At 44.1% G+C, this 24,434-nt stretch overlaps 7 protein-coding genes across 10 annotated transcripts; 3 read left to right on the forward strand and 4 right to left on the reverse strand.

The window, feature by feature from the left end:
* The first annotated feature begins 154 nt into the window (after nt 1-154).
* Nucleotides 155-2,594, forward strand: LOC6727064. The gene is made up of 3 exons (XM_016176255.3): nt 155-324; nt 1,041-1,087; nt 1,139-2,594. Exons 1-3 carry the CDS (start codon nt 282-284, stop codon nt 2,252-2,254), a joined length of 1,206 nt encoding a protein of 401 aa, XP_016033562.1. The 5' UTR covers nt 155-281; the 3' UTR covers nt 2,255-2,594.
* Nucleotides 2,595-2,624: 30 nt separating this feature from the next.
* LOC6727065 (nucleolar complex protein 3 homolog) lies at nt 2,625-5,429 on the reverse strand. Its single transcript, XM_002102426.4, has 4 exons — nt 5,279-5,429; nt 3,611-5,226; nt 2,929-3,552; nt 2,625-2,872 (listed from the first exon to the last, which is right to left on the reverse strand). Exons 1-4 carry the CDS (start codon nt 5,285-5,287, stop codon nt 2,650-2,652), a joined length of 2,472 nt encoding a protein of 823 aa, XP_002102462.1. The 5' UTR covers nt 5,288-5,429; the 3' UTR covers nt 2,625-2,649.
* A 121-nt stretch (nt 5,430-5,550) lies between these two features.
* Nucleotides 5,551-7,198, forward strand: LOC6727066 (G patch domain-containing protein 11). The gene is made up of 2 exons (XM_002102427.4): nt 5,551-5,698; nt 5,768-7,198. Exons 1-2 carry the CDS (start codon nt 5,652-5,654, stop codon nt 6,519-6,521), a joined length of 801 nt encoding a protein of 266 aa, XP_002102463.1. The 5' UTR covers nt 5,551-5,651; the 3' UTR covers nt 6,522-7,198.
* On the reverse strand, nt 6,553-7,971 carry LOC6727067 (serine/threonine-protein kinase 16). Its single transcript, XM_002102428.4, has 4 exons — nt 7,703-7,971; nt 7,048-7,642; nt 6,855-6,989; nt 6,553-6,801 (listed from the first exon to the last, which is right to left on the reverse strand). Exons 1-4 carry the CDS (start codon nt 7,816-7,818, stop codon nt 6,685-6,687), a joined length of 963 nt encoding a protein of 320 aa, XP_002102464.1. The 5' UTR covers nt 7,819-7,971; the 3' UTR covers nt 6,553-6,684.
* A 120-nt stretch (nt 7,972-8,091) lies between these two features.
* On the forward strand, nt 8,092-9,221 carry LOC6727068 (tRNA-uridine aminocarboxypropyltransferase 2). Its single transcript, XM_002102429.4, has 2 exons — nt 8,092-8,357; nt 8,419-9,221. Exons 1-2 carry the CDS (start codon nt 8,278-8,280, stop codon nt 9,092-9,094), a joined length of 756 nt encoding a protein of 251 aa, XP_002102465.1. The 5' UTR covers nt 8,092-8,277; the 3' UTR covers nt 9,095-9,221.
* On the reverse strand, nt 9,118-10,371 carry LOC6727069 (general odorant-binding protein 84a). 2 transcript variants are annotated; one of them, XM_002102430.4, is made up of 5 exons: nt 10,203-10,371; nt 9,695-9,919; nt 9,575-9,639; nt 9,395-9,521; nt 9,118-9,334 (listed from the first exon to the last, which is right to left on the reverse strand). In XM_002102430.4, exons 1-5 carry the CDS (start codon nt 10,354-10,356, stop codon nt 9,240-9,242), a joined length of 666 nt encoding a protein of 221 aa, XP_002102466.1. In that variant the 5' UTR covers nt 10,357-10,371; the 3' UTR covers nt 9,118-9,239. The 2 variants fall into 2 exon arrangements, with proteins under 2 accessions (XP_002102466.1, XP_016033563.1); XM_016175852.3 differs by lacking the exon at nt 9,695-9,919.
* Nucleotides 10,372-10,459: 88 nt separating this feature from the next.
* Nucleotides 10,460-24,099, reverse strand: LOC6727070 (glucose dehydrogenase [FAD, quinone]). Of its 3 annotated transcripts, none has more exons than XM_016175851.1 (4): nt 23,767-24,099; nt 15,672-15,848; nt 15,479-15,599; nt 10,460-12,719 (listed from the first exon to the last, which is right to left on the reverse strand). In XM_016175851.1, the coding sequence occupies exons 2-4, from the start codon at nt 15,837-15,839 to the stop codon at nt 11,131-11,133; spliced, it is 1,878 nt and encodes a 625-aa protein (XP_016033564.2). In that variant the 5' UTR covers nt 15,840-15,848; nt 23,767-24,099; the 3' UTR covers nt 10,460-11,130. The 3 variants fall into 3 exon arrangements, with proteins under 3 accessions (XP_016033564.2, XP_039151640.1, XP_039151641.1); XM_039295706.2 differs by having other exon boundaries at nt 24,003-24,091; XM_039295707.2 differs by having other exon boundaries at nt 11,092-12,719.
* Between the last annotated feature and the right edge of the window lie 335 nt (nt 24,100-24,434).

The following is a 24,434-nucleotide window of genomic DNA, read 5'->3' on the forward strand; positions in this document are numbered from 1 at the left end:
TGATAACTGGCCGCAGTCCCCGAACAATGGATAATCCAGCGTCGTAAATCTGCTAAAGCGCAAGCAGCACACTGTCGCTGGTCTTTGGGGCAGCTGCCACATAAATATGGTAAAGGTGCCGCATCCAAGTCGCGCTTTCAAATTCGTATATATTTCTAAGATCGTTCTGAGCTTGCCCGCAGTAGCTTCCCAAGTTTTGGACAGTTCACAGGTCGCCGGTCGAAAAGGATAAGCCGAATATTGGACTCGGATAAGCTCGTCAGCTCGGAATCTCCTGCGGCATGATGCAAGTGCCCCTGCAACGCTGTTCGTGCGTCTTGGCAGGTGAGTTGGCCAACCAGTCGGCGCTGACCCAGACCCAACCCACTGCGGCGCGTAACTCAACAGTGACGAGCGATCGGCTGTCCGGCCCATCATTCCGATCACTATTAGCACTTCCTTTGTAGGGGCGTCTGTCTGTCTAAGTTTTTGCTGCCTTGCATATTTACGAGGCATGCGTCTTGCCTTTGGCCCACCGGCTGCCGCAATTCTTGCCAGCCAATTGATGTTGCAGTGCGTTATTTCAGCAATTGGCACAGTGTATGCAACTCAGTTTACAATGAAGAGATTAACCAAAATGTAAAGAAACTTCAGAATCAAGCCACAACATTTACAATTGTGCACTAGAAACTTTAGTTTCTAGTTTCAATTCTTAAAGTATAGTATTGGATATTGGATATGCAAATGAAATAGCATTTGCTTCCTTCAATTTGAGTTCAAAAAGCGATGTTTTTGACCACTGTGCCCCCGACGTAGGAGTAGGAAGCTGATAAATAAAGATCGCGGTGCAGAACCGTCTAAGCCGCGCTATCAGCGCCCAGAATCGCAACGTACTTGGCCTTAATATAGGCTACGAAACTCTTCGCTGCCATCGCCATCGATGGCTGCCAGGGCGTTCATTTCCATTTGGTGCGTCGCCAGTTCCACAGCTCGGAGCAGATCTTCGCCAGATTCCACGTACGGTTAGAAAGCGTTAATGTTGGCCCGTCTCTTTATTCCAGTTTTGGTGTTGCTCTGGAGTGGTGGCTTAGCACAGTTGCAAGTCCAGGTAAGCTATAAGGATATTCCTTTTTCTTAACTGTAATCCGCGCTTTTATAGGCTCAAAGTGGGTACAACTATGGGCGTCCCGAGGTAGCCAATGTAGGAGGAGCCACAGCTGGAGGTCGGTTGACACCTGCACCATATCCCACAGCACCAGCCCTGCCACTAACTCCCGCTCCGGCTCCCACTGCATATGGAGCGGGCTTGTTTCCCTCACCCGCTGTTGGATTTACGCCAAGTGGACAGGCTACCACCGCTTTTGGAGCACCCGCCATTGTAGGAGCCACAAACCCCGTTAACCCACCGAGAAGAACATCATCTGGCGGATTATCTACCCCATCATCCCGCAGTGGACCCTATGGACCGCAGGCTTCACAGTATGGAGGTACTCCCGGTGGGTCTCCAATCCGAGTTTCTAGTGGAACGGGAGACAGCGGGGACTACAACGATTCCGATGGTGACTACTCGGCCATTCCGGGTGTTCCTGGAGTGGATTATCCCATTTATGCCCAGGTGCCGCGCACCAACTTTGACTGCGCCCAACAGCCCCTTCCCGGCTATTATGCGGACATAGAGGCCCAGTGCCAGGTGTTCCATATATGTGCCCTCAACAGGACCTACTCCTTCCTGTGTCCCAATGGCACAGTCTTCAGCCAGGAGACATTAGTCTGTGTGTGGTGGAATCAGTACGACTGCGTTTCTGCGCCCAGCTTATATGCGAATAATGCCTATATCTATGATTACTCTGAGAGAAGTGGCTCCAATCTGGGAACATCTAATGCCAACAACGCCTACCGTCCGGCTGCTTCTTCCTCGACCGCCTTCGGGGCACCTCTGGCCACGGCTGGAACACTTCGAGCTACCGGAGTGCCTCAGGTTGCTGGATATAACTCCGGCCGGGGGTCCTACCCTTCAGCCACGCCCGCCCCAACCGCCCAGTCCCAAAGCCCGTATGGCGCTGGGGCCGTCCTTCGTCCCGCCATTGTCCCGAGCAGTGCAGCCAATCGATTACCGCCATCAGGAGCTGCTGTCGGCCTTCTGGCCACTGCCGCCGGAGCGCTTCCCGAGAGTTCGGTGGCTGGATTCGGGCAACAGCAGTCGGGCGGGAATAGGGAGTACCTGCCACCAGCTAGCGTTGGACAACAGCGGCAACGAGGAGGCACCAATGCATAGATAGCGAATGAAAAATCCCCGAACCCCTGGCACTTGTACCCGGTTATATGACACTAATCTTAGTGACTCTAGATTTAGCCTCTATATAGAATGTTAGGAGCTCCAAACAGAATAACTTGTAAAATCCCATTAATTAAAGTACATTACAGAGAAGTTCTAAGCAATTGAATGGTTTCATACCTTAAAACTAACACGCAACTTTCTGATTTAACAAAAAATTCGTTCGATTATTATCTGGCTAAAGAAATCCTGGTATCAAACTACCTTCTAGTTGCTATTCACTTGCTTTAACTGAGAACATATATGAAAGAATGTTTTGTTTTGTTAAAAAATTTAATTTCTTGCCAAAATATTCAGCAGTCATTATAACTCTACTCCAATCTCCAACCTTTTCTTTATTGAAGTGCACTGAAAAAATCAATTTGTACAGCTTGTTTATCCTTCGTCTGTGAAACTTTTCCTTGCTGCAGGAGTTTTCCGTACTCCTTTTTGAAGTCCGAGCGGATATATAAGTGTTTGCCCCTTTTCAGTTTTGGTTGACCAGCTTTTGGCAGCGGTATTGTCGGATTGAAAGCCATCTGAGTGCTGTCGAATTGCGTAAACAGCTCGTGGGAGGTACTAAGGAAAGTAATAATTGTTAGAATCAACTATGTAGTCGGCGCCTTATTACATACAGTTTGCCAATTTCCGTGGGCAAAGCTCCCTCGCCCGATGCTGGCACTCCATGAGCAATGTGAACGGCCATCCGTCGCACCGTGGGATGATAGTGGCGTGCCAGAAGCGCAAGCTCATACAGCGCTGTGCTTGCTGCGTTACAGTACTCAGGATCGTCCAGTTCGGGATCGTAACGACCAGAGCCTATCGTAGTGTCTGTATCCAATAGGTTGTCGAGCACAGAAGTGAGCTGGAAGGTTTGTTTTATTGTGCCAAGCGTGGCCAGGGTGCCATTATGGAGCAGATGCAGACTTCCAGTAAGCAAGCGTTTCATGAAGGCCATTAGACGCTGCTGGCTCATATTGCGACGACGCTTTACGAGCACCTCATCCAAAGTTCGCAAAATAATGGCGAAGTCATCGTGATTCTTGCCCGCCTGCACCGCCAGCATATTTCGGTAAAAGTGCTGGTAGAATCGGATGGGGTCGATGTTTAGCACCTCACCCTGGCCGGAAAGGATAACGAATATGGTCTGAACACAGTGCAATCGCTCCCGGTAGCCCAGCTCGTCTTGGTCCTCTAGAATGCGGTTGAGCACATCGATTAGATCGGAGAAGAAGTCCAAATTAATGACGTGCGCAAATCTAAAAATCATACTCTATATTAAAAGTTCCATGAAAGAGATTTACAATAACCACTCACTCTGCCAATCCTTCTAGAATAGCGCTCAGCACGCAGGAAGTGGGATCGTTCTTAAGAACGCGGAAATATATGGTAAACACCATCTTTATGATCTCGGTGAGCTTCTGATGCTTTGCTTGCTTGTTTTCCTCGGCACGGGTTTCCTCCAGTTCTCTGTTAACCTCGGTGAGCTTCTTACGTCTTTTCCGCTCCTTCTTGGACAAACTTAGTAGGCGTTGACGATGCGACTCAAGCTTCTTTTGCTTTAGCTCGTTCTCCTTCTCGGCATCTAGGTTTACGTTTTTGATTTTAAGACCCATCAGACAGGTGATGCACTCCACATGAACATTGTTCTGCTTCGTTTTGATCAAGTGATTGATGCGTCGCACTATAAAAAGAGTCATTTCCAACCGCTTATCGTTGGAAAAAACTGTGCGGAAGCACTGATTGACCGCTGTTCGCATCACCGCATAATTGCAGTTCAGCATATACACCAGAAGCTGGGCAATGTTTTGTACGTAGTTAAAGTAGGGATGCGCCACAAGCAAGTCACACATGCACTGTACTGCCACGGTGGCCAATTTGACAGTCTGAGGCGTCCTAAGACCACCTCTCCTGTTAACTTGCGCTGTGATCTGTTCCAGTTTCTGCAGGAACTTTTTAAACTGTTGAAGCAAGGCGTTTTCAAAGGTTACACGATCCAGAGTGGCCTTGCGAAGCGTCTGCATCTTGGTGTCCACCTGACCCACTCGATACTCGGGCAAGATGTCTTTGAATATCTCGGTGACTGAGATTATGGCCAGCTTTCTGACGGCCATCAGGTTGGCCTGTCGACTGGCTGGGTTGATTTCGTCCATGAGTTCGTACAGAGCATGAAAGTTGCGCATCTTGTCCTCTGGCTTTTCGAGCAGCCCGGAACAAATGATTCCAATGCGATACTTCTGGCGCTCGATCTCCTGCTGCCGGGCAATAAGTAGATCCGTGGTAGAGATAAGTTTTTGGACGGGAGCGGCGGAGGCGGCCTCGACATCATTGACCACATCGTCATCGCTGTCCTCATACTCCGTATCACCATCTTCCTCGGAATCATCCTCCTCTTCTTCTTCCTCATTCTTCTTTTTCTGCTTGGGCTTAGGTATGTAATCCACCTCTGTCGTACGGGTGATAATCTGACCATCCCTGGACTTGATTGGCAGCAAATCCAGCTTTATCTTTTGCGCATCCTGCTCTTTTTTCGTGTCAGAGGCATAGGCCCTTTCCAAACCGATGGATTGCCCTTGGTCAGGATCCTCCTCGCCGGTCGCCTTGGCCTTTCGCTTGCGTTTATTAGCCTGCAGTAGGGCAAGATCATCGCCATCCAGCATGTCCGCAACGTTATCGAGCAACTCATCGTCGCCATCCTCGTTGTCTTCCTCGAGCGGATCCAAGCCCAGGGAGGCCAATTTGTTGTGCTTCTTACGCTGTGCTAAGTTGTCCCGCTTTCTCGCCTTTTGGGAGAATATATTCTGGCCCTGTTCGCGCTTCGATTTCAGTTGATCGCGCTTTTGCTTTTGTTTTTGTTGCTGCTGCTTAGACAGCGGTGTTTTTTTCGACTTCAGGTGAGCGGCCCGCTTGACCGAGCTGATTTTGACCTTTTTCTGCAATGACTTGGCTTAGAATGTGCATTAATTAATTGATCTTTCTACTTACAGCTCCCATTGCACTTGCTTTAGTCAACTATTAGTTAATTTTCACAAATATTGCCTTCTGAATGGGACGAGCACATGGAACGCCAGCGGAACTGTCCACTCGTCAGCGGAGCGCAACAGCTGCTCAGAAGCGAATAGTATTTTTTTTTAGTATTTTACGTGCGCTAATTTAAAGTACTTTGTTATTAAAGAAATTATGGACAATTTCTGTAACACAAACTGGCTGGTTTTTAAACACTAAGAAAGCCCAATTTATAATATACAATTTTCGGAACTCAATTTTTATGGCAAAGTTAGTATTGAGTATTCGAATAATGCTGTAGATAACTAAGAAATGGTCACACTTAAAAGAGAAGTGTAAACAAAACAAACAGATGTCTGACGAGGAGGAGGATTATATGTCCGACAAATTCCTGGCTGGGTGAGATTACACTTACACCTAACGAATAACCAACAACCTTATGACAAACTGTCATTCTTCCCTCATTAGTCTGCAAGATGTCCGACCGAGTTTGGTGCACAATCGCGGCAGAAAGCGGCAGATTGAAGTCGAGTCCAAGAAAGAGGAGCTGAAGAAGCGCCAACGGGAGACAGCAGCTTCTTCCGGAAACATAGACAATGTTCGCCTTCAACAGTCCCTCAACAAACCAATACCCGCCGACAACAAAGGATTCCAGCTCCTGGCCAAGATGGGCTACAAAGCCGGGTCTGGGTTGGGAAAAACTTCGGATGCTCGTACGGAACCCGTGGGGATAACTATAAAGAGCGGTCGTGGAGGACTTGGGCGCGAGGCAGCCGTTGCAGAGTTGGCCCTCAAGCGGCAGGAAATCCGGAGGGCACATCTCCTAAGCAGGGCCGGCATTGAAAGCGGCGAGGAAGTCAGCACAGAGGCTTATAGGAGGCGTGCGACTCATAAAGCGGAGGAGCGGAAATTGCAGTATGACATAAAACGGTGCCAGCAGACCTGCGAATCGTTGGATCTTAAGTCCGCTATCACAGAACCAGATCTCGATTTCTTTTGGCCGCCTAAACCAAAAGAAGAAGATGAATCACAGAGCGACGTCGACGATCCTGAAGTCGAGGTGCCAGCCAAAGAAGAACAATACAATCCCTCGGAGCAATTAGAACTCCTCACTGGCTACCTGCGCACAGCCTATTGCTTCTGCTACTGGTGTGGCACCCATTACGATGACGCCGAAGATCTGGGCTCCAACTGTCCAGGACTCACTCGTGACGAACACTAGCTCCGATCAATAAAATAAAAAAAAAACTAGCTTGATTGCTTACACATAATTTCACAAAATCAGCAGGTTTAAAATATTTTACAATAAGTAGTCAAAAAACAGTAAGCGGTGTATCTGGTTCGGAGGAATGCCTATAAATGAGTTGTAATCCAGTTAGTGGGAGCTACAAGCGACCCTCCAGTTTCTGTATCAGATCGTGGGTCCTTTCGATAACACTAAATACGAATGGCCGTTCCATTGGATCGGTTCGCAGCATGTACTTAATTAATTCGTGCATGTCCTAGACAAATATTTGGAATTAGATTTCTTAAAGATATAAAAAAGGTTTATTACCTCTGTGTAAATTGAATCCTCTGGAATGTTTATGTTCCCACTGAGCACAGCCAAAGCCACGCTGTCACCTCGCTCGTAGATGGGATCGTAGGGTGAATTAAAGTAGCACATTGCATAGAGCACACAGCCAAGACTCTGAAAGAGGGAAATGTTAAGGAAGAACTCCAATAACGCTCTCTTGGATCTGTTTTACCCATATGTCAGTGCGCTCGTCAATTGTGCAATATGTTTTCACTGTAAATAGCTCTGGAGCCCGGTAGACAATGGAGCTCCTCTCCTCGGCTTCGTCCTGCAGGCGCTGAGCATCCGTCTGGCCCACTATCTGCAGTCGGGCTTCTGTCATGGACCCGAGATCCACAATAATTGGCTCAAAAGAGTCCGACAAGCAGATGTTGGCCGTTTTCAAATCTCGGTGGGCCAGAGGCACCGGCTTTGCCTCGTGGATGGCCTTCAATCCCTCGCAGACGCCCAGAAAGATTTGCAGGATCTGGGCCTCGGGCATGTGGTCCTGTTTCCGCGATCGCAGCTGTAGGTGGTCCGCAAGAGATCCGTGCTTATAATAGGGAAGCACAATGAACAAGGTGCTCGTTGTGTTTATAACTATGTCCGCCTGGCCCTTCAGCTCGTAATCCACTACCCGGATCACGTTTTCCGAGTCAATTTTTCGACAGTTTTCGATTTCTCGCAGAGCTATATTCTGGTCATCGATGCTGTGGCAGGTGATGCGCTTTATCGCGTAGCTACGTCGCGTAGAGGCGTTTTCCCCAAGGTCGATTAGACTGAAGCCCCTGTTCAAACACTCAGATTAGATATATCAGAGGAGATAGTTGGGAAAATGTGGTACAAACCCCGTCGCCAGCCTTTCGCGGATTGTGTACCGAGATCCGTTTATGTTGAGGGTCTCCTTGCGGCAACTAAAGAGGCAGCCTCGTTTCATGATCAGCGTCCATCCTATACTCTGCATTTTTCTTAAATTATGCTATGTACTTTACAACTTTAAGCTTAACAACTAGTCCAATTCACATACAAAATCTAAATAGAAAACAGAAAGCTGAAATGGAATGTTTATACTGGAACGAATTTACGAAGTTCGGTGATTTAATACAATGCTTGTAGGATTCTTCCTATTTATTTTAAAACAATATTAGGCACTTATTTAATATTTTTTTTTATGATTTTCGTTTCTTCATGCGATTATTATTTATTATTTATTTTGATTCCTTGGTGTATAGATTAAATGAATTCACGATTCTGTTATCGCATAATCGCAATGTCTGCTCTCCAAACAGCTGTTTCGAAGACAGGGCGGTCATATTTGCCATGTGGCTGTGTGCGTTGCCACCTAGTTGCGAATTGTTGCTCACGAATTTCTTATCGTGCGGAATATAAACTTAGCATTTTCCTTATTTAATCAATTATAAGTATGGAGGATGACGCGTGGCTGGACCTCGTGGGCATCAGCGCTGATCCGCCCAACAGACGCGACAAGTGCGAGAAGTGCAAGTGAGTGGTGAAGCTGGAAAGCTGCCATAAAAACTGAAGTCTCTTCATAAAATCTTTACAGACGACCCGTGGTAGTTTGCTGGTGCCCGGCTTTGCCGCATCCACCTGAGGCGGTGGCCTCACAGATTGTTATACTGCAACACCCTGCAGAGGAGAAGAGATCGCTGCGCACTGCACTGATGCTACAATTAGGTCTGGAACCGGGAAAATGTGTCGTCTACAAAGGCAAGCGTTTTCCAAACCATAGAAACCATGCTGATCTGCAAAAGATTCTGGACTCCCCACAAACACTACTTCTGTATCCCAGCCGGGACTCAGTCCCACTGGAGGAAGTGGACCACAGTGCTGGTCCTTATACACTGGTGCTCATCGATGGAACCTGGCCTCAGGCTAAAGCCATTTACGCTAGCAGTCCGGCTCTACACCGCCTGCGACAGGTGAAACTCATCGCCGTGGGCATAAGTGACTACATCATCCGTACACAGCCTACGGAAGGATGCCTCAGCACACTAGAGACCGCTGCGCAGTGCCTGGCCGTGCTCGAATCTCGGCCAGAGCTGAGGCAAACGCTCGTGCGACCGCTGCACACGCTCTGCAAGTACCAACTAGACAACGGAGCCGTGGAGCACCAGTCCAAGGAGTTCCTACTGAAGAGCAACCAGTACCCCAAGCCCATTGGCAAGCGGCTCAGCCGTCTGCTTAGAAACACCGCCTGCGATGGCAATGAGGAAACGTGATAGCCGGGGCAGTAAAGACCGAATAAGTTGCATGTGCCTGTGCTTTATAGCCAACTTTGTGTTCCGGTCGTAGCCGTATTTGATTTAGTGACGCTAACATTATAATTTTCTACTGATAAGTCCAAGATGTGGCCTTTGATGTTATTCATACAGTGGGTTTGTTCCTAGCATCCGTGAGGGCTCTGGTAAACACGCACTTGACGATGGCATAGCCCCGCATGCAAGCATTCGTCTCGTCCTCTGGGGATTACACATTAAAGATTTCGTTTGTAATTGAAAAGTCCCGCCTAGAACACTCACTGCCTTCAGCTTCGCAGGCCTCAACGGAATCGCCAGTGGCTGGCCAAACATATTTGCGCACCAGATCCGTATTTAACTTATAGTCCGTCATCAAACCGGACTTTTCGAAAAAGCAGTGGAAATAGCACTGCAAGAACTGTTTGAGTATCGGGAGGCGAAGGATCTGCAAAGTATACCTACCATGCTGGTTACCTTATCCTTGTCATCTGGCAAATCCCCAGTGTTATTAAACTGCAAGACATTGGCTGAAAGAGGCGATAAATGTAGTCATATATTGCCTTCGTTATCCTTCGCACTCACTCGTCGTGGTTATGAAACTAGCATTGCAGTTCCGATTAACCTCGTCAAAATCTACGTAGTCAGCCTCTCTGGGAGCTGAAGTGGTTGTGGATATGTCATCCACATCGCCATCGAAACTATCATAGTTTATAATGAAAATATCACCATTGTCCTTGACGTGATCCTGTAGAGCCCTGGCACGATTCGTGCTCAAGATCAGAAAAGCAAGAACAGCAAAAGCTCTAACTAACGCGGAATACATCTTGAACAAACAGAAAGCTGAATGGGATTTTGTGACTACCCTTTTATAGATCATATTCCCATGCATTGAATAGATTTGATTGTGCCATGCACAGTTACAATAATTTAACATATTATTCACGGAAATTGAGTACCAATAAAGTATACTTTGAATGAACCTCACACAAAAGAACCTAGTTTTTCAGTGATTGATCAATTATAGATAATTTCTCACTAAATGAATCTTTGTTGCTGTAACTATTCAGAGTTGGTACATTACTCCACTTACCATACGGAATCATATTCTCATCCGCGCAGGCAACACGAGCCGTGTAGAACATGGCATGCATTTGCATCTGCACTTCCGGATCGTCGGGTACGATATCCTGGGCAGCCACCCAAATCAGAGATAGAATTCCAATCAGATATAGAGAACGAAACATTTCGAAAAACTGACTGGTTAGCAGATTTTGTCGCCTCTATATATATAGCGATTATCGCTTATTGTGCGATAAATGTTTTCAAATTCATGAGATCGTTTGGTAGTTAAATTAAATTGTTGCACTTTAATCGAACAATAAATACATGCAATATACGCGTATACAGAAATATAGGACATCAATCATCCGTCCAATTTCGAAATAAACGATAAACGAAATTTACATTGTCAATGGGTAACACGAATTATATACTTTAAATGTAGTTTCAAACGAAATTTACATGTCCAGTAGGTCGAAATCGATAGTTTAAGTGTAGCGATTGGTCAACATAAAGCTCAATACAAATTAAGCATTAATAGAAATCTACATAGTCAAACCTCTTTAACTCAAGCTATCATTAATGTCTTGCAGTTAAACGCAATTAATGGAAAAGTTTCAACTTCTTAAGGTGAATTCAGATTAATTTAATTTGGAATTTTAGTACATTTACTAGATACCTAATAAGTTTTATTTCTCTTTCATTTGAGCTCTGTGTGCTGAAGAAGTTTGACGTTATATTCAGTGGGTCACAGTAGTTAGTTTTAAGGGAGCCTGTTAACTTATAGATAACTTTAATGGAGATTGCGCAACGCGGTGTGCCTAGAGTGAGAAACCTTCGTATAGGATCGGATTAAAATAGATTGGATTAGGGTAAAATAGTTTAGTTTTGGATCTGAGGTGCCATAAGTGTAATTTCGCTTAAAATTTTACTCGCTGTAATTTTCGCTTGGATTCTGATTAAATTACTCTATGCAACGTCCACGTCGCATCCACGCGTCAGACCTTGGCGCCCCAGGCCCTCTTCAGCAGGTAGGCGCCCTTCTCGGCGATCATCACGGCGGGGGCATGGGTGTTTCCCGAACTGACCTTAGGCATTATGCTGGTGTCCATGACCCGGAGTCCGCGGATTCCGTGGACCCGCAACTCGTGGTTGACCACCGCCATGGGGTCGTGGCTGGGACCCATTTTGCAGGAGCCAGCCTGGTGATTCTCCGGACCCGTGTTCTGCCTCACGGCGCACTCCCAGTAGGCATCGCTGCCGAAGGCATGGGCCTCGCATCCCTTGACCACCGTCTTGTCCAGCCGCATGCCGTACTGCTTCAACGGCGTCGTTTGCGACAATCGGATGACAAACTTAATGCCCTCCACCAGCGTCTTCACATCCCGCTCGTGTGTTAGGTAGTTGGCCACAATACGTGGCGGGTCTAGAGGATCAGCAGATCGCAGGCCAATAAAGCCCCGCGAACGAGGGTTCAAAACAGCTGGGAAGATCTGGATGGAGCGAGAGTTATTCGAGAGCAACTCGCCCACCTGTCCTGTTCGGGCACAACTGGCCAGGTAGCCGCCAAAGTAGAGCTGGAGATCGGGACGTTCCGGACTGTCGGCATAGCGAGTGGCCAGCTTTGCGGTCACATCCGAAATGCCAGTGCCGGACATGAGACCATCCCGGAACAGCAAGTACTCCATAGCCGTGGCCCAGTTAAGTGGCGCCGTGTCCGCATCGTCAATGAAGAAGTTGGTAAAATAGGTCACGTGATTGTGCAGATTCTTGCCCACACCTGGTAAGTTGTGCACGGTCCTCACATTCACCTGCTGCAGTTCGTCCTTGGGACCCACTCCACTTAGTAGCAGGATATGCGGAGAGTTCACAGCACCAGCACTTAAAACTACCTCCTTCTTCGCCAGGATTTTTCGCGTGCTGCCGAACTGGTCACTGACTTCCACTCCCAGAACATTCTTAGTGTGCGGATGAATAAGCACCTTGGTGGCCGTGGTGTTCAGCAGGATATGCAGGTTGTTGCGCATGCGAGCCGGTCGCAGGAAAGCCCTGGCTGAGCTATATCTGATGCCATTTCGGGCCGTCATCTGGGCAATCATAAATCCAGTAGAGTTCTGACCATTTAGATCGTGCACGGAGAAGCCCAACTCCTCGCCGGCCTTCAGAATGGCGTAGGATAGAGGTGGGTTGTATGGGAACTTGCCCACTGGCAGGAGGCCACCCTTGGCGTGATATTCCGTGCCCACCTCATCCAGATCCAAGTTGTCCTCTGACTTCTTGAAGAACGGAAGCACGTCGTTGTACGCCCAACCAGGATTTCCATCCGCTGCCCAATCTTCATAGTCCTCCCGGTTGCCGCGGACATACATCATTCCGTTCAATACCGAGGTTCCGCCAAGTACCTTGCCACGTGGCCAGTAGCAGCGCTGCTCCATCGAGGACAGGCAGGCCATTGGCTCAGGTTCCGTGCTGTAGCGATAGTCGATGTCGCTGCCAATAAAGTTGAGGAACATCGAGGGTATCTGGGCTCCCACGGGTTCATCGCCACCTGTGTAAGACGGTTAAGATTGTTAATACATAATTTAAAAATATTGTTTTTTTAATAACTATTAGGTATGATTTGTCGTTTCTATCTTAGGACTAGAACTTATCTAACTTCTTAAATGAACAGTCATCATACTTATAGTTAGATATGAACTTCAATTAGTATATTAGTTGCTCAATCTGAGTACCTAACAAAGTGTAAGAGAGAACTTTGAGTACTAGCAAGAAGGGGAAGTTAACGCATCAGTTATGTCCAAATGCTAAATTCCTACCGGTTAGGGTAATAGATATGCACCTATTCACAGCACCACGATAACTGAAATAACTGGTCGTGAGTCTTGATTAATAGACCCTAACTGCCCATTAAGAAGCAGTACAAACAAAGTCCGATTCAGCCTTCAGCATTTGGGTGGGCAGCCTCATTTGGCTTTCGGGACATTTGAGGCACGCTTTTGCTTAACCCATGGCAATCCATTATAATTAGTATATTGGCTCAATCGGCGTTCTAGAATTTCCGTTGCGCTGGGCCCACGACTCTCGTTAATTAAATCGATTCAAGTGGAATCTTTGATTGCCAACAATAGCGTGGGAGCCAAAAAAAAATGTTACCGCAAAATCCTGAAGTAATAATTTAACTTGAAATTTCAACAAAGGAAAATTAAACAAAATAGCCAAATTTTAGAAAGAGTTACTAATAGCCCGGTGATGCTGTGATTCATTGAGTACAAGCGTTATATATGTTCCCGAAATTGTTAATAACTTGTTCTGCGGCAACTCTTAGCATATGTCTGTGTCGCGCAAATAAAAAACAAATGCCTTTCTTGGTGTTTACGCCACTGGATAAGAGAAAACAATTAGCACCGGGAATACGCATTCAAATTAGCTTCGAATAAAAGCTAAAGCAAATAAACAAAATGCAGTCTGGAGCATTGGACGGTCGAACATCGCCTCATAAATATAAAGCGTATAACTCTTGCAACGCTAAAATTATTTGTATGCGCGATATTTAAAACACAATGGAAAAACGTCTTTAGTTGAAAGAAGGTAACCTTCCTAATGGTAAATGTCATTATGCATGTGCCTCACTTCTGCACTTATTTAAAAATATTTATTTAAAAAAAACCATTAAAATAAGTGCAATTATTAAAACCACGTGCTGAGAGATAAGTTGAATTTATGAAATTTAAAATAAAATATAACAAAACTAAGTGGCTTAAGCATAAGCCCCAGTGTGACAAATGATTTGTGGCTTCGTGAAGTGAAATAATAGAATATGGCTTAAAGTAACCAGGTGATATCACAAGTTTACACCACCAGTTGTGCCATTAACCCGAGGCGAGCTCATTCCAGGGGTCAGTGTGCCAGGCACCGGGTTTGCTTCTTCAATCAAGAATTTGAAGATTTAAAGAGTTTAATTTTTTTCCGGCATGCTTTTGGCATTGACTAATTCTGACGAGGTGCATGTCTAATGTCTAGCGAGAATCTTGGTAGCAACAGAAGCCACTTTAGACGAGGGTTATCTGCTCACAGTGATATGGTCGGTCGTATAATAAGCCAGGTAATAATAATAAGCTGCGGCTAATTGCACTGCGGCTCAGGCATTGTTGTATAATTAACGCCAACGCATTGACAACTTCGAATGTGTTTCTCTTTCGCGTTTTTTTTGGCTCGTAATTAGTGTAATTAGTGACGAGGCGTAAAAATTGTCGCTATAAACAATTACTTTGCGCAAAAATTGGAAAACTAAGGGAGACCCACAAAGTAAGCTAAGCTGAGCCGAGAACGTTGATAGGGTAGACTTAATAGAGCCATTAGAATGCTTTCCCAGGCCTGAAGATATTTCAAGTGATTTTCCAAGCACTTAGTCGCCTGATTAAGACATTAGTGTTGGACGAGAAAGAAGTGATGATTAATGATGTTTTTGAGTGGGTATCGGGAACTTAAAGTGAGGCCTCATATTCCAATAGACTGTTGCTAGTTGAAACACCTCTTGACATTTAACTATATTAAGTGTATACGATTTGAAATTTATATTTAGTTACTTATTATAGGTATGCCAAGTCACTGGCCCATATATTTAAAGTTATTTATTTCAAATATATTTTAAAAGGTGGTTATATTATCTGGGTACTGGACTGCAAAGAAACGAGTTAACTTAAAACCCGTGCTTGAACAAATAAATAAGACACATTTTAAATTATGCAGTGCTAAAAAGCCTCTAAGGCAGAGCTCGCCGCATATTTGCGTCTAATTAAGGCAAAGTGAATGCACTGCATTGAATATCGACAGCGATTAGTAGAATTAAATACACTCGCAATTTACCCACATTCGCAAGGAATCACGTGTAGTATCCGAATCGTTATTCATTCATAAAACAAACTGCGAGCAATAGCAATTATTAAGTGCAGAAAGCGAAGTCAAGCGAAACGAAGAGGAAAACTCTTTTCAGGCTTACAGCTCCAAGCGAAGTAAATCCCATATAGAGAGAAGATATTTGCATGGCCAAGATTTGGCCGGGGCTGAGGTGGCAGCTCGTTTAGTTTACATAATGCTCGTGGCAGTTGCGGTTGCTTCTTTGCCGCCGAGTCTTGCCCAAGTGGCATTAGTGTTGCTGCCATTGTTGCAGTTTATGCCGCTGTTAAGCTTCAATTACTTCTAAACAAATGCCACATAACGTGCCTCTAATTGCCGTGAGCAGTGTAAGTTTATGTTGCTTGAATATGTATATGTATTGGTATGAGTTGCTGGGGCAACATCCCTTACCGGCTTCAATCAAAAGCACCTTCCATTGGGGCACCTCGGACAGTCGAGAGGCCACCACAGAGCCCGCTGAGCCGCCGCCAATGACAATGAAATCGTACTCGTAGTCCGGCTCCGATCGAAACTGTAATAATGTTGGAAACCATATTGAGTTATAGGTAACCACTTTTTGTGGCCGTCGTCATTTATAGCTTACCCGACTGCTGGCCCTTCCGCAGGGATCTTCAAGATCACACTGAGAGCGGATAAAGACCTCCAGGAGGCCCATAAACAGCATGAAGGCGCTGCCACCACATGTGGAGGCCAGGGTGGGCCCAGTGGGCACGCCCACCAAACAATCGCAGGCTGAGGCGCTGGCGGACATGTTGATAGACTAAAATAAACAATGGGAATTTCATATTTCAAGCATTTAATAGGTAAAAATCTACAATCGAACTTCAAAATACAAAAGACTTAGAGCACGAACTTTTTAAAATAAATTTAGCTTCAAGTTCGTGTTCTAACTCTTTTGCTAGCTTGCTTATTTCTATCCAAAGTTAGTTAGATAAAGACGTTGTCAGCAATATACACTTTTTATTATAAGCAATCGCAAAATTTTATGCTCATTTAATTATTTGATATCCAGCTGATTAATTGAAAGCCATAGGGCAAAGTCATAAAGTTTTGAAAACCGCAACATGAACTTCTGTTTAACCTTGTCCACTGAGACAAAGACTAAACATTATCATAGTAACGCTCCAGCAGCAGTACTGTAATTAATAAGAGTACCCACCGAGACAATGGGCGTCGTCTGTCCCAATGCACACAGCGGCAAAAGCGGACGATAGGAAAAAACCGAAATGAAATTGAAATCAAAAAAGATACTTTTTATATCTTGGCCATTTGGCATGCAAACGGCAACTGCCCCCAGCATTGGCAATTACCGAAAGGCCAAACAGACAGCCGGACGGACAGAAGTCATAGCTCATCATCCGAGCTTGGCTTTTGTTCCGTCGGCGGCTGCTTCTGCATAGTTTCACATGACCTTAGCCCCGAGCGGCCAAAAATGTCTGGCTGGCTTCCCTTTGCTTTCCTATTTGGAATTTCGAAATTGACGAGCAAATGCCTAAAACAGAAGCAATGAGGCTGCATGGAATTACGGTAGCCAGCGACGGTTGAGTAATGTGCAATGTAATTATGTCATTTGTTCGTCTCGTTGGTGGTCGAACTATGACCCCCGGGGCTGATCAGATTGACTCTGAAGAGTAGCTCTGAAACGGGATCCGTTCTAAGCTCCTTTTATGTGAAGAAACCATCTTAATTGCTTGCCTCCAACATTGCTCTTCACACTCCTTTTTGGGCGGTTAATTAGCGCCCAAAAATGAAACCAAAACCGAAACCGAACCGATCCCCGAAATCAGTGCATTTTTGGAAGATGCTGACAGCGCTTTTGACCTCAATTAACTCGAACAGCTTGAAGCAATCAAATTGCAATTTGTATCCATCCAAAAACAGAAACAGAAACCGAAGCCAAAACCAAAGCAGAAAAGTAATTGAAACAGAAACTTAAGCTGAAACCGAGAGTGAAACAAGAGAATCACCTAAGCGGAGATCGAGAAGACCATGCAATTGCTACAGTTCGTCTGTTTTGGATGCCACAATGGGGCTCGCATCTGACATTTGGAACACGATTTTTCATTCATTTCAATTGCATTTTGGTGTCTTTCGCTTTTAAAGTTGAAGGATGCCAGGAAAGTGAAGCGGAGCGCGAGCCCACAAAAAAATAGAAAAACAAAAAACAGTCAAAACAAAGTCGAAGAACATACGCAACTCACGCGAACGTGGAAAATCGAAAAGAGAGGCAGTTGACCTCGCAGCCAGTTTTCCAGCAGGCTAGTAAAAGCCATGCAACAAATGTTGCCACAGACGAACTTCAAACGCCGAGGAAAACGCGTGCAAAAGTCGTGCAGCACTCAGAAAATCAAAAGTTGTTCGGGGCAAGTTTTGCCTTGCTAACAGATTTAGGTCCACTTCTGCGTGGCGGCTCGTGGAAATTGGTGGGAAAATCGTAGGGATACGAAAAGGGGATAACCGCAATACATTTTCACCGACTTAATTATCTTACGACTGGTTTATTTGGTTTAAATGATCTCGCCAAAATAATTTAACAAGATGAATTGATGTACAAAATACAAATATAGATTGGACTTGGAGGACTTGGACTTCTAATTTTATCTGCATGTTAAGTTCAAATAAAGTTGCGTTAAACAAAATATAAATATGTATAATACCACATGGACAATTTGTGATTTAAATACAAATTCCAGAGAAATCTATGACTTTTAAAATATCTTTTTGTTTAATGGTGAGAACATGTTGGCAATTATTAAATCAGCCTAACGACATTTTTGCTTGTTATCATTTGATTACTCGCACTTCCTGTGTAACTTATCTGACACGATTATCAATGGCGCTGTCATAATTACACTTTTTTTGAATTAACAACTTTATCGGATGTAAAGCATGGTGCATAATCCCTTGTGCACTGAAGCGAACCGGGTGTCGATTGAAACCGACGCGAGCTGCAGTTGTCTTCTGGTGGTTTGTTTTGTACTCGCACGATAACTTCATTGATGTAGCTTGGCATTGTCTTCGCTGCTGCGTTTGAAGGTTTCTTTGAGCAGCCTGTCAGTCAGTCATTCAGTCGGTTAGCCAGTCAGTCACTCAATCAGGCAGTCAGTCAGCCAGTCAGTGTGAACAATACCGCAGATAGGGGCTTGCTTTTGGGCCTTGTTATACAGTTATCTTGTTGCCGCTTCTGCCATATGTTTAGGCATAGTTTTTCGGGTGCTTATTAATGTGGGAACCGCGCATATATTAGAATAATAATCATAAAGTAATGCAATTTATGAGTGCCCCTACAAAGGCGCCAGATAAAGCTATGCGATTTTGAGTGAATTGTGTAAGGTCCACGTTTGGAAGGGGTGGGATCTTAGTCAGAAAATTCCAGTTCAGACTTTAGAATTAACTAATAAGCTAAATCGGTTTTTATATTCCATTAAAGAGCTGGGAATATAGTTTTAGATTCTGGATTACTTAAGATAAAAGAAAGCTATTTGATTTCGCTGATCTTTATAATAGCAATATAAGTAAAGCAAACAAGTTCAAGCCTCTTAAGAACGTCATTAGCTTTATTAAACTACGCCTTGAAAGACAATAAACAATTAAATAAAGTATTTTTTTTTTTTTAATTTCACATCGATTTTGAGTCCATTTCAATTAGCGACTTCCAACTTCCCCGGCTGGTAAAAAAACTAAGCTAAAAACTAAAACAAATTTAATGCTCAACGCATTGCGGCAAATTGGAATCATTAATTTGGCCAATGGACCCCCAACTACGAACGGGAACGAGTTTACTTGGACTTTGCAGTTAACTTCTTTGCTCCAAATCAAAAAATAACGGTTACCGAGATAAAGAGTAGGTGAAAAAATCAAATCGAACCATAAAGTTTTTCACGTTCGGGCGTCAAATTGACAAGCGGCACCAAGCTGGCAAGGTGAGTGAATAAATTAAGAAAGCCCGGTAAACAGCTAGCTGAGATACATTTGGGAAAAAGTTCATAAACAAGCGGCAAAAGTGGCAAAAGCGGCGGGGAATCTGGCCTAGAGCGAGGCCATAAATTAACACGAGGATAACGAGGCGGCAAAGCAAGCATTGCTCCTCCCGGCAACCCCCCGTCTGTATTACGCAGCCATCTCCGGCTGTTTTGGCCATTAGAAATTGGCCAAGAAATCAGCGAGTGTGGCAAGTTAAGGCAACTGGAACTGGGGCTGCAGCTGGAATCGCAACCTGCAACCTGCGACTGCAATGGCAACCAGCAACCAGCAACAACTGGCAATCGCATTCGCGTTCGCAGCTAGACTGGAGGAAGCTGCCGCGCAATATCTGGCCAACTTGGCCAATGTCTGACTCAAAGTCTGAGTGGCCCAGACGGCGTTGTTGCCGCTCTCATGCCGCTTTGGCCATCTCTTGACTTCCTATTTTCACTTTCGTTCGTCATGCGCGTGGCGGCACATAGAAATGCAGCAACACAGCGGCGGACTGCAGGCCCACTTGGCTCTGCTCTTGCCTTTTGGTTCTATACCCTTGCCATTCGCAAAGTTAACCAAAATAACAAAAAGGCCCACAAAATGTTTTGGCTTATCCAATACAATATCACGGAACTAAGATAGTTACTTATATAATGCTTGCAATAGAAAAAAAACATTTTCAAGAGTTTCATGCAGATAGCTTTAAAACTAAGATACTATATCTTAGATACTAAGATACTATATTGGACGGACGAAGTATATCATGTCGAATGCTGGTACCGATCATCCATATATATACTCAATACCGTGGCAAATGTTTCCCTTAAAGTCAAATATATGTATATAGGAATATTTACTGCAAGGGTATATTAGCTTCGGCCTTTCATCTTTTTATATGCTTAGTAAGGGAATTTGAACTGCCGCTATAGCGTCTTAAATACCAATTGTTGTTTTTTCACTTGTTTCTTGTTACTTTTGCGTACTTCATGTTGGATTTCTGTGCCTTCGCGTTTGCAACAGTCGGTTGTCAACGCGACATCAACAATGTGCGAATGTTTTGTGTGTGAGAATTCGCTGGGAATTGTTGGTGCTGCAGTTGATGTTGTTTTTGCTGCCACCTTGTCATGCCCCATCACCTGATTGTTAATTATTAGTAGACAATATTTAGTTAATGCACTTCTGCAGGCTAACGGCTTTAAGTGATGGCCATAAGTTCAGGAAAAATTCCAGACGTTCGTTGGATAACTATCTACTCAAAGATTCTTCAATCGCTAGCAGCTAACCGGATTTCCCTTTGAAAATTCCGCAGCTTAAATTTTACAAGCTCACAACAATCGCTGGACGTACCTTTCGTCAATATTCATAGAGATTTATGGGGGGCTTATTGTAAAACAACAAAATCGGAACTCGTGTGTATCAATACCTTCACGATGGGTAATTGCATTTTTATTTGTTTTCTGTTGCTATTATTTCCAGAGAATTGCACAGTATAATTTATTAAAACGGCATTGACCGGCACGACTGACAATGGACTTATTCACCAGAAACAGAAGCGGAAATACCACAATCCTATAAATTTCCCATTTTTCCTCGAGTTTGCTGGAAAGCTGTGCTGAAAATACCGTTTTACATAATTTATTTAAATTTTGGTTTTCGGCCGCCCGGGCTATTGTTGCACGAACTACGTGATTGAATATTTACAACATTTTGTTGCATTTCGCTAGGCAAAATGTTGCGGCAACTGCATGTAATACCCTTGGCGTTGCCAATTACGTGGCACTCGTACTGTTCGTATCGCTCGTACCGCTCTTGCCGCCGCTCTTACCGCTCGCAGTCGTACAATTAAGCTCCGAGTGAAATTCTGCAATTGCGCTGCGCATCATTCCGGCGATTGTCAAAGACCCCAGATGAGAGTCGCCTTGATTGATCGCTGGTTACGTGCTGGATAAGGCAAAAAGCCGCAGTCACACCAGCAGCATCCATAGCCGCAGCCACATCCACATCCACATCTATTCGCTGGCCCGAGGCGGATGCAAAAACGGCCGAAACCGAAGCCAAAAAAAGAGAAGTAACAATATAAGGTGGCCAGCTCGGCACCGAACCACGTTGATTCAGGAGCTGCCTGTCAACTGGGTTGCCATTTCATGAGTTCGGCTTTCTGGCCTGCAGACAGTAACAACACTTTTAGTTTCATTGCTAAATGAGTGAATTTGTTAACGGGGTTCGGAGTTGTGCTGTAATTGATGTCTTGCCGGGATTTCTCACGCTTGTCGCTAGGATAAGATTTTGTGGGACGCCCAGAGGCGAGCGATTGTCGATAATGAGCTGATAGTGGCGTTGAGAAATCCGCCGAGTAGAGAAATGCATTGCTGCTAGCTTATTACCACCATTCTTACAGATTGCTGAAATTTTAACATAAATTAAGTATTTTTGAAGATATTTCTACTACTATATACCGCTGCTAGAGACAGCTAGAGATATATCTACATAGATACTTTTCTCTTAACTTTTTTACTTTTTAAAATTTACCTTTCAAGTATCTATCTATAGGTTTTTTAAGAATTTTAAAAACAGCTCAGATATAAATATATATACACAGATATATAAAAAACCTTAATATAACGGTGCAAATTTTTAGAACAATATAGATTATAAACATATCTTATAGATACTTTGAATAAAATATATAGGAATGGAAATAATCTTCAACAATTTATTACCGTTTTCTCCCTGTGCATATTCAATCATTTTACACAATATGCTAATTCCCAATCCCCAGGAAACTTCTCCGAAAAGCATTCAAAAATTTGTCCCATTTTGAGATCTATGCCGCCTCACGCTTTGTGGTTGCTCCGACCTGGCAATGTGCCATAACGAATTGTAAACAAATAAAGCCAAGTCAAGCCCTGTCGGAGACCAGTTAAATGGCAAACGGCAAACGGCCGAGACTACATGCAGATACATTGAAAGGCCGAAATGAATGGACGACTGCCAAAATGCCCAAAAGGGGAGCACACAATCGCAAGCCAAACAAACGATAGGCAGCAAAAGTCAATCGAAGTCGCTGAAGAGGAGTAACAAAGGCTTGGGCAAACTGTTAAAGCCATGTTTCCAATTTTCTCCCACTGGCTTTTGGGGCCCAGAAAAATGCTGGCAGCAGATAAAGCGGCGACAGCACGCTCCCAAAACATGGAGTCGCACAAATTTTTATCTGCCGCTGACATTTGAACATGACTTCAAAAAGATCTACGGGACGTGTGTGTGCAAACAGTTTTTGTGCGCGGAGGCTTTGGAGTTTTTGGCCAACAACTACAGAAAAGAAAGCTGAGCGTGGGTGTCATTCGGTCAAAGCACCCTGCTCCATGTTGGCTTAACCACATTGCCCCCGCCGATCCCCTAGACATTGAAACCTTCTTCCATCTTCGCTGGCCACTGTTTGCCCTCAATAAAATTGATGGATCATCGCCGCCCCATTTGATTTGCTCTCGTCAATAAAAAAATTACGGAAAAAACAAGCGAATTTAAAAGGCCCTAAAACGAACATCGAATCCGATATGCAAATCGAGATACTTTATTTCCAGGCACACAAATGCGAACTCTTTTTTAATGGGTTCAGGTGTAAATGTGCGAGCACGCTTAATTAGTGATTATTTGTTGAATTGTTTGAAAGAAATGTGTAAGTCGTGTGCGTTTTTAAATCAAAGCTCCTTTGCAACATTTTACATTTATTGGGAATCATTTTTTTTATTTTGCTGCCCTCTTTATGACTGTAATGTTTACTATAATGATTATAAATTTTAGAGATTCCATTGAAATTGTGTATATCAGCTCATTTCATTTAAAAGGAAAGGTGTTACTAATTTGTTGGGGATTTTGATACTTGTCATGACTAATCATTGATTATAAATGTTTCCTATGAGACGGGACTTCTGTTTATATTAATAGAAATATCTTTTGAAATAAGAATTATAAAGAGTATATTCCGTTTCTTAAGTATTTGTTCATCACTAACGTTAATTTATGACAACAAATTTAGGCTTATTAGCCTGAATATGTCGGTTTGAGTTTCAAAGCTAGCACCAAACGGAAATTGGGATCGAAAGAAATGTGCTCACCATAAGTAAGCGCAAGTAGTTTGTCTTTTACAATACGACTCATTCCGTCAAAACGAGGTGGTGGCTAATAAGCGGTGGAATCGGGGGAGAAACCGGGCTAATTTCCTAATACTGCAATGGACGTTTAATGAACTGGCTGGTATCGTAAAACACCTTAATGTGGGTACTTTTTCATTCGAATAATACCCGGTGTAATTGAGCACAAAATCGAACAGATTAGTGGTCAAATAGCAGACAATGGGTGACCGTTTTGATATGTGTGGAAAAAGAAATATAAACCAGTAACTAAATTAGAAACGTGTCTAGAGCAGAAATCGTGAGCCATACTGTGCTCTGTGCCAGAAAAACAAACGAATCGAATTGGAGCTATTGCAAACAAAGTGCAGTAAATTTATCGCCGTGAGCCATCAGAAGACCGAACAAAGTTCCGTTTCTTGGGCTTATGACAATGGCAAATTTCCAGCAGACTTCGGGCCAAAAAGCTGTCCAAATCTTTTGAGCTTCCTCAATGCCAGAAACGGACATCGCGGATTTTTGGATTTTGGGGTTGTGCAAAAACCGAAAAGGCAGCAAATAATAGAAATAAAGGCGATTGCATCAACTTACGATCGTAGTGTTCGGTGTCTAGTTTCCTTTTATGCCTTAAATATTGAATTAATTGTTTATTCCTTATAGAAAATGCCTCGGGAAAATTGTTCAATGGCCAGAAGAAGACAGAAACTTGTGAGCTATCTGCTGTCTGCAAGTTTTTCTGAGCCGCTATTTTTTATCACACAAAAACACACTGGCAGCGCCGCAAAATGGTTTTTAGGCCCTGACTTCTAGGGTTTTTTGTCAGTTACCGTATTGATCACTGCACTTGGATGGGCTTTCTGTTGGTCTCTTTCTCAACTTGTTCGAACTGCGCGCAGACGCAGACCGTTACCGACTCAGCTTCTGGCCAGCAGGCGGCCGTCTTTTTAAACTGGCGAAAAGCTCGAACTCAACGAAAGACAGCTTAAAGCTGAACGCAAAGCTGCGCTCTCTGAAACTTGGTCGGAAGCGGGAGCTTTTGAGTGTTTGAAATGAGTAGTTAAGTAAATTGGTCTAAATTTTACCCAATAACTTTTAGAATCTGTATTATTATTACTTACGTATTTATGTATTTTAATTCTTAGCCCCTTACTCATGAATATTTTCTAGTGTTGTAAAACTTTATTAAAGCACCCCTGACTTCGGCTAAGACGTCACAGGTTTCTTCAACCACCGCTTTCAGCTAAAAAACCCACACAAAA

Source organism: Drosophila simulans, chromosome 3R (genome assembly GCF_016746395.2).
Source record: "Drosophila simulans strain w501 chromosome 3R, Prin_Dsim_3.1, whole genome shotgun sequence".
Classification (NCBI taxonomy): domain Eukaryota; kingdom Metazoa; phylum Arthropoda; class Insecta; order Diptera; family Drosophilidae; genus Drosophila; species Drosophila simulans.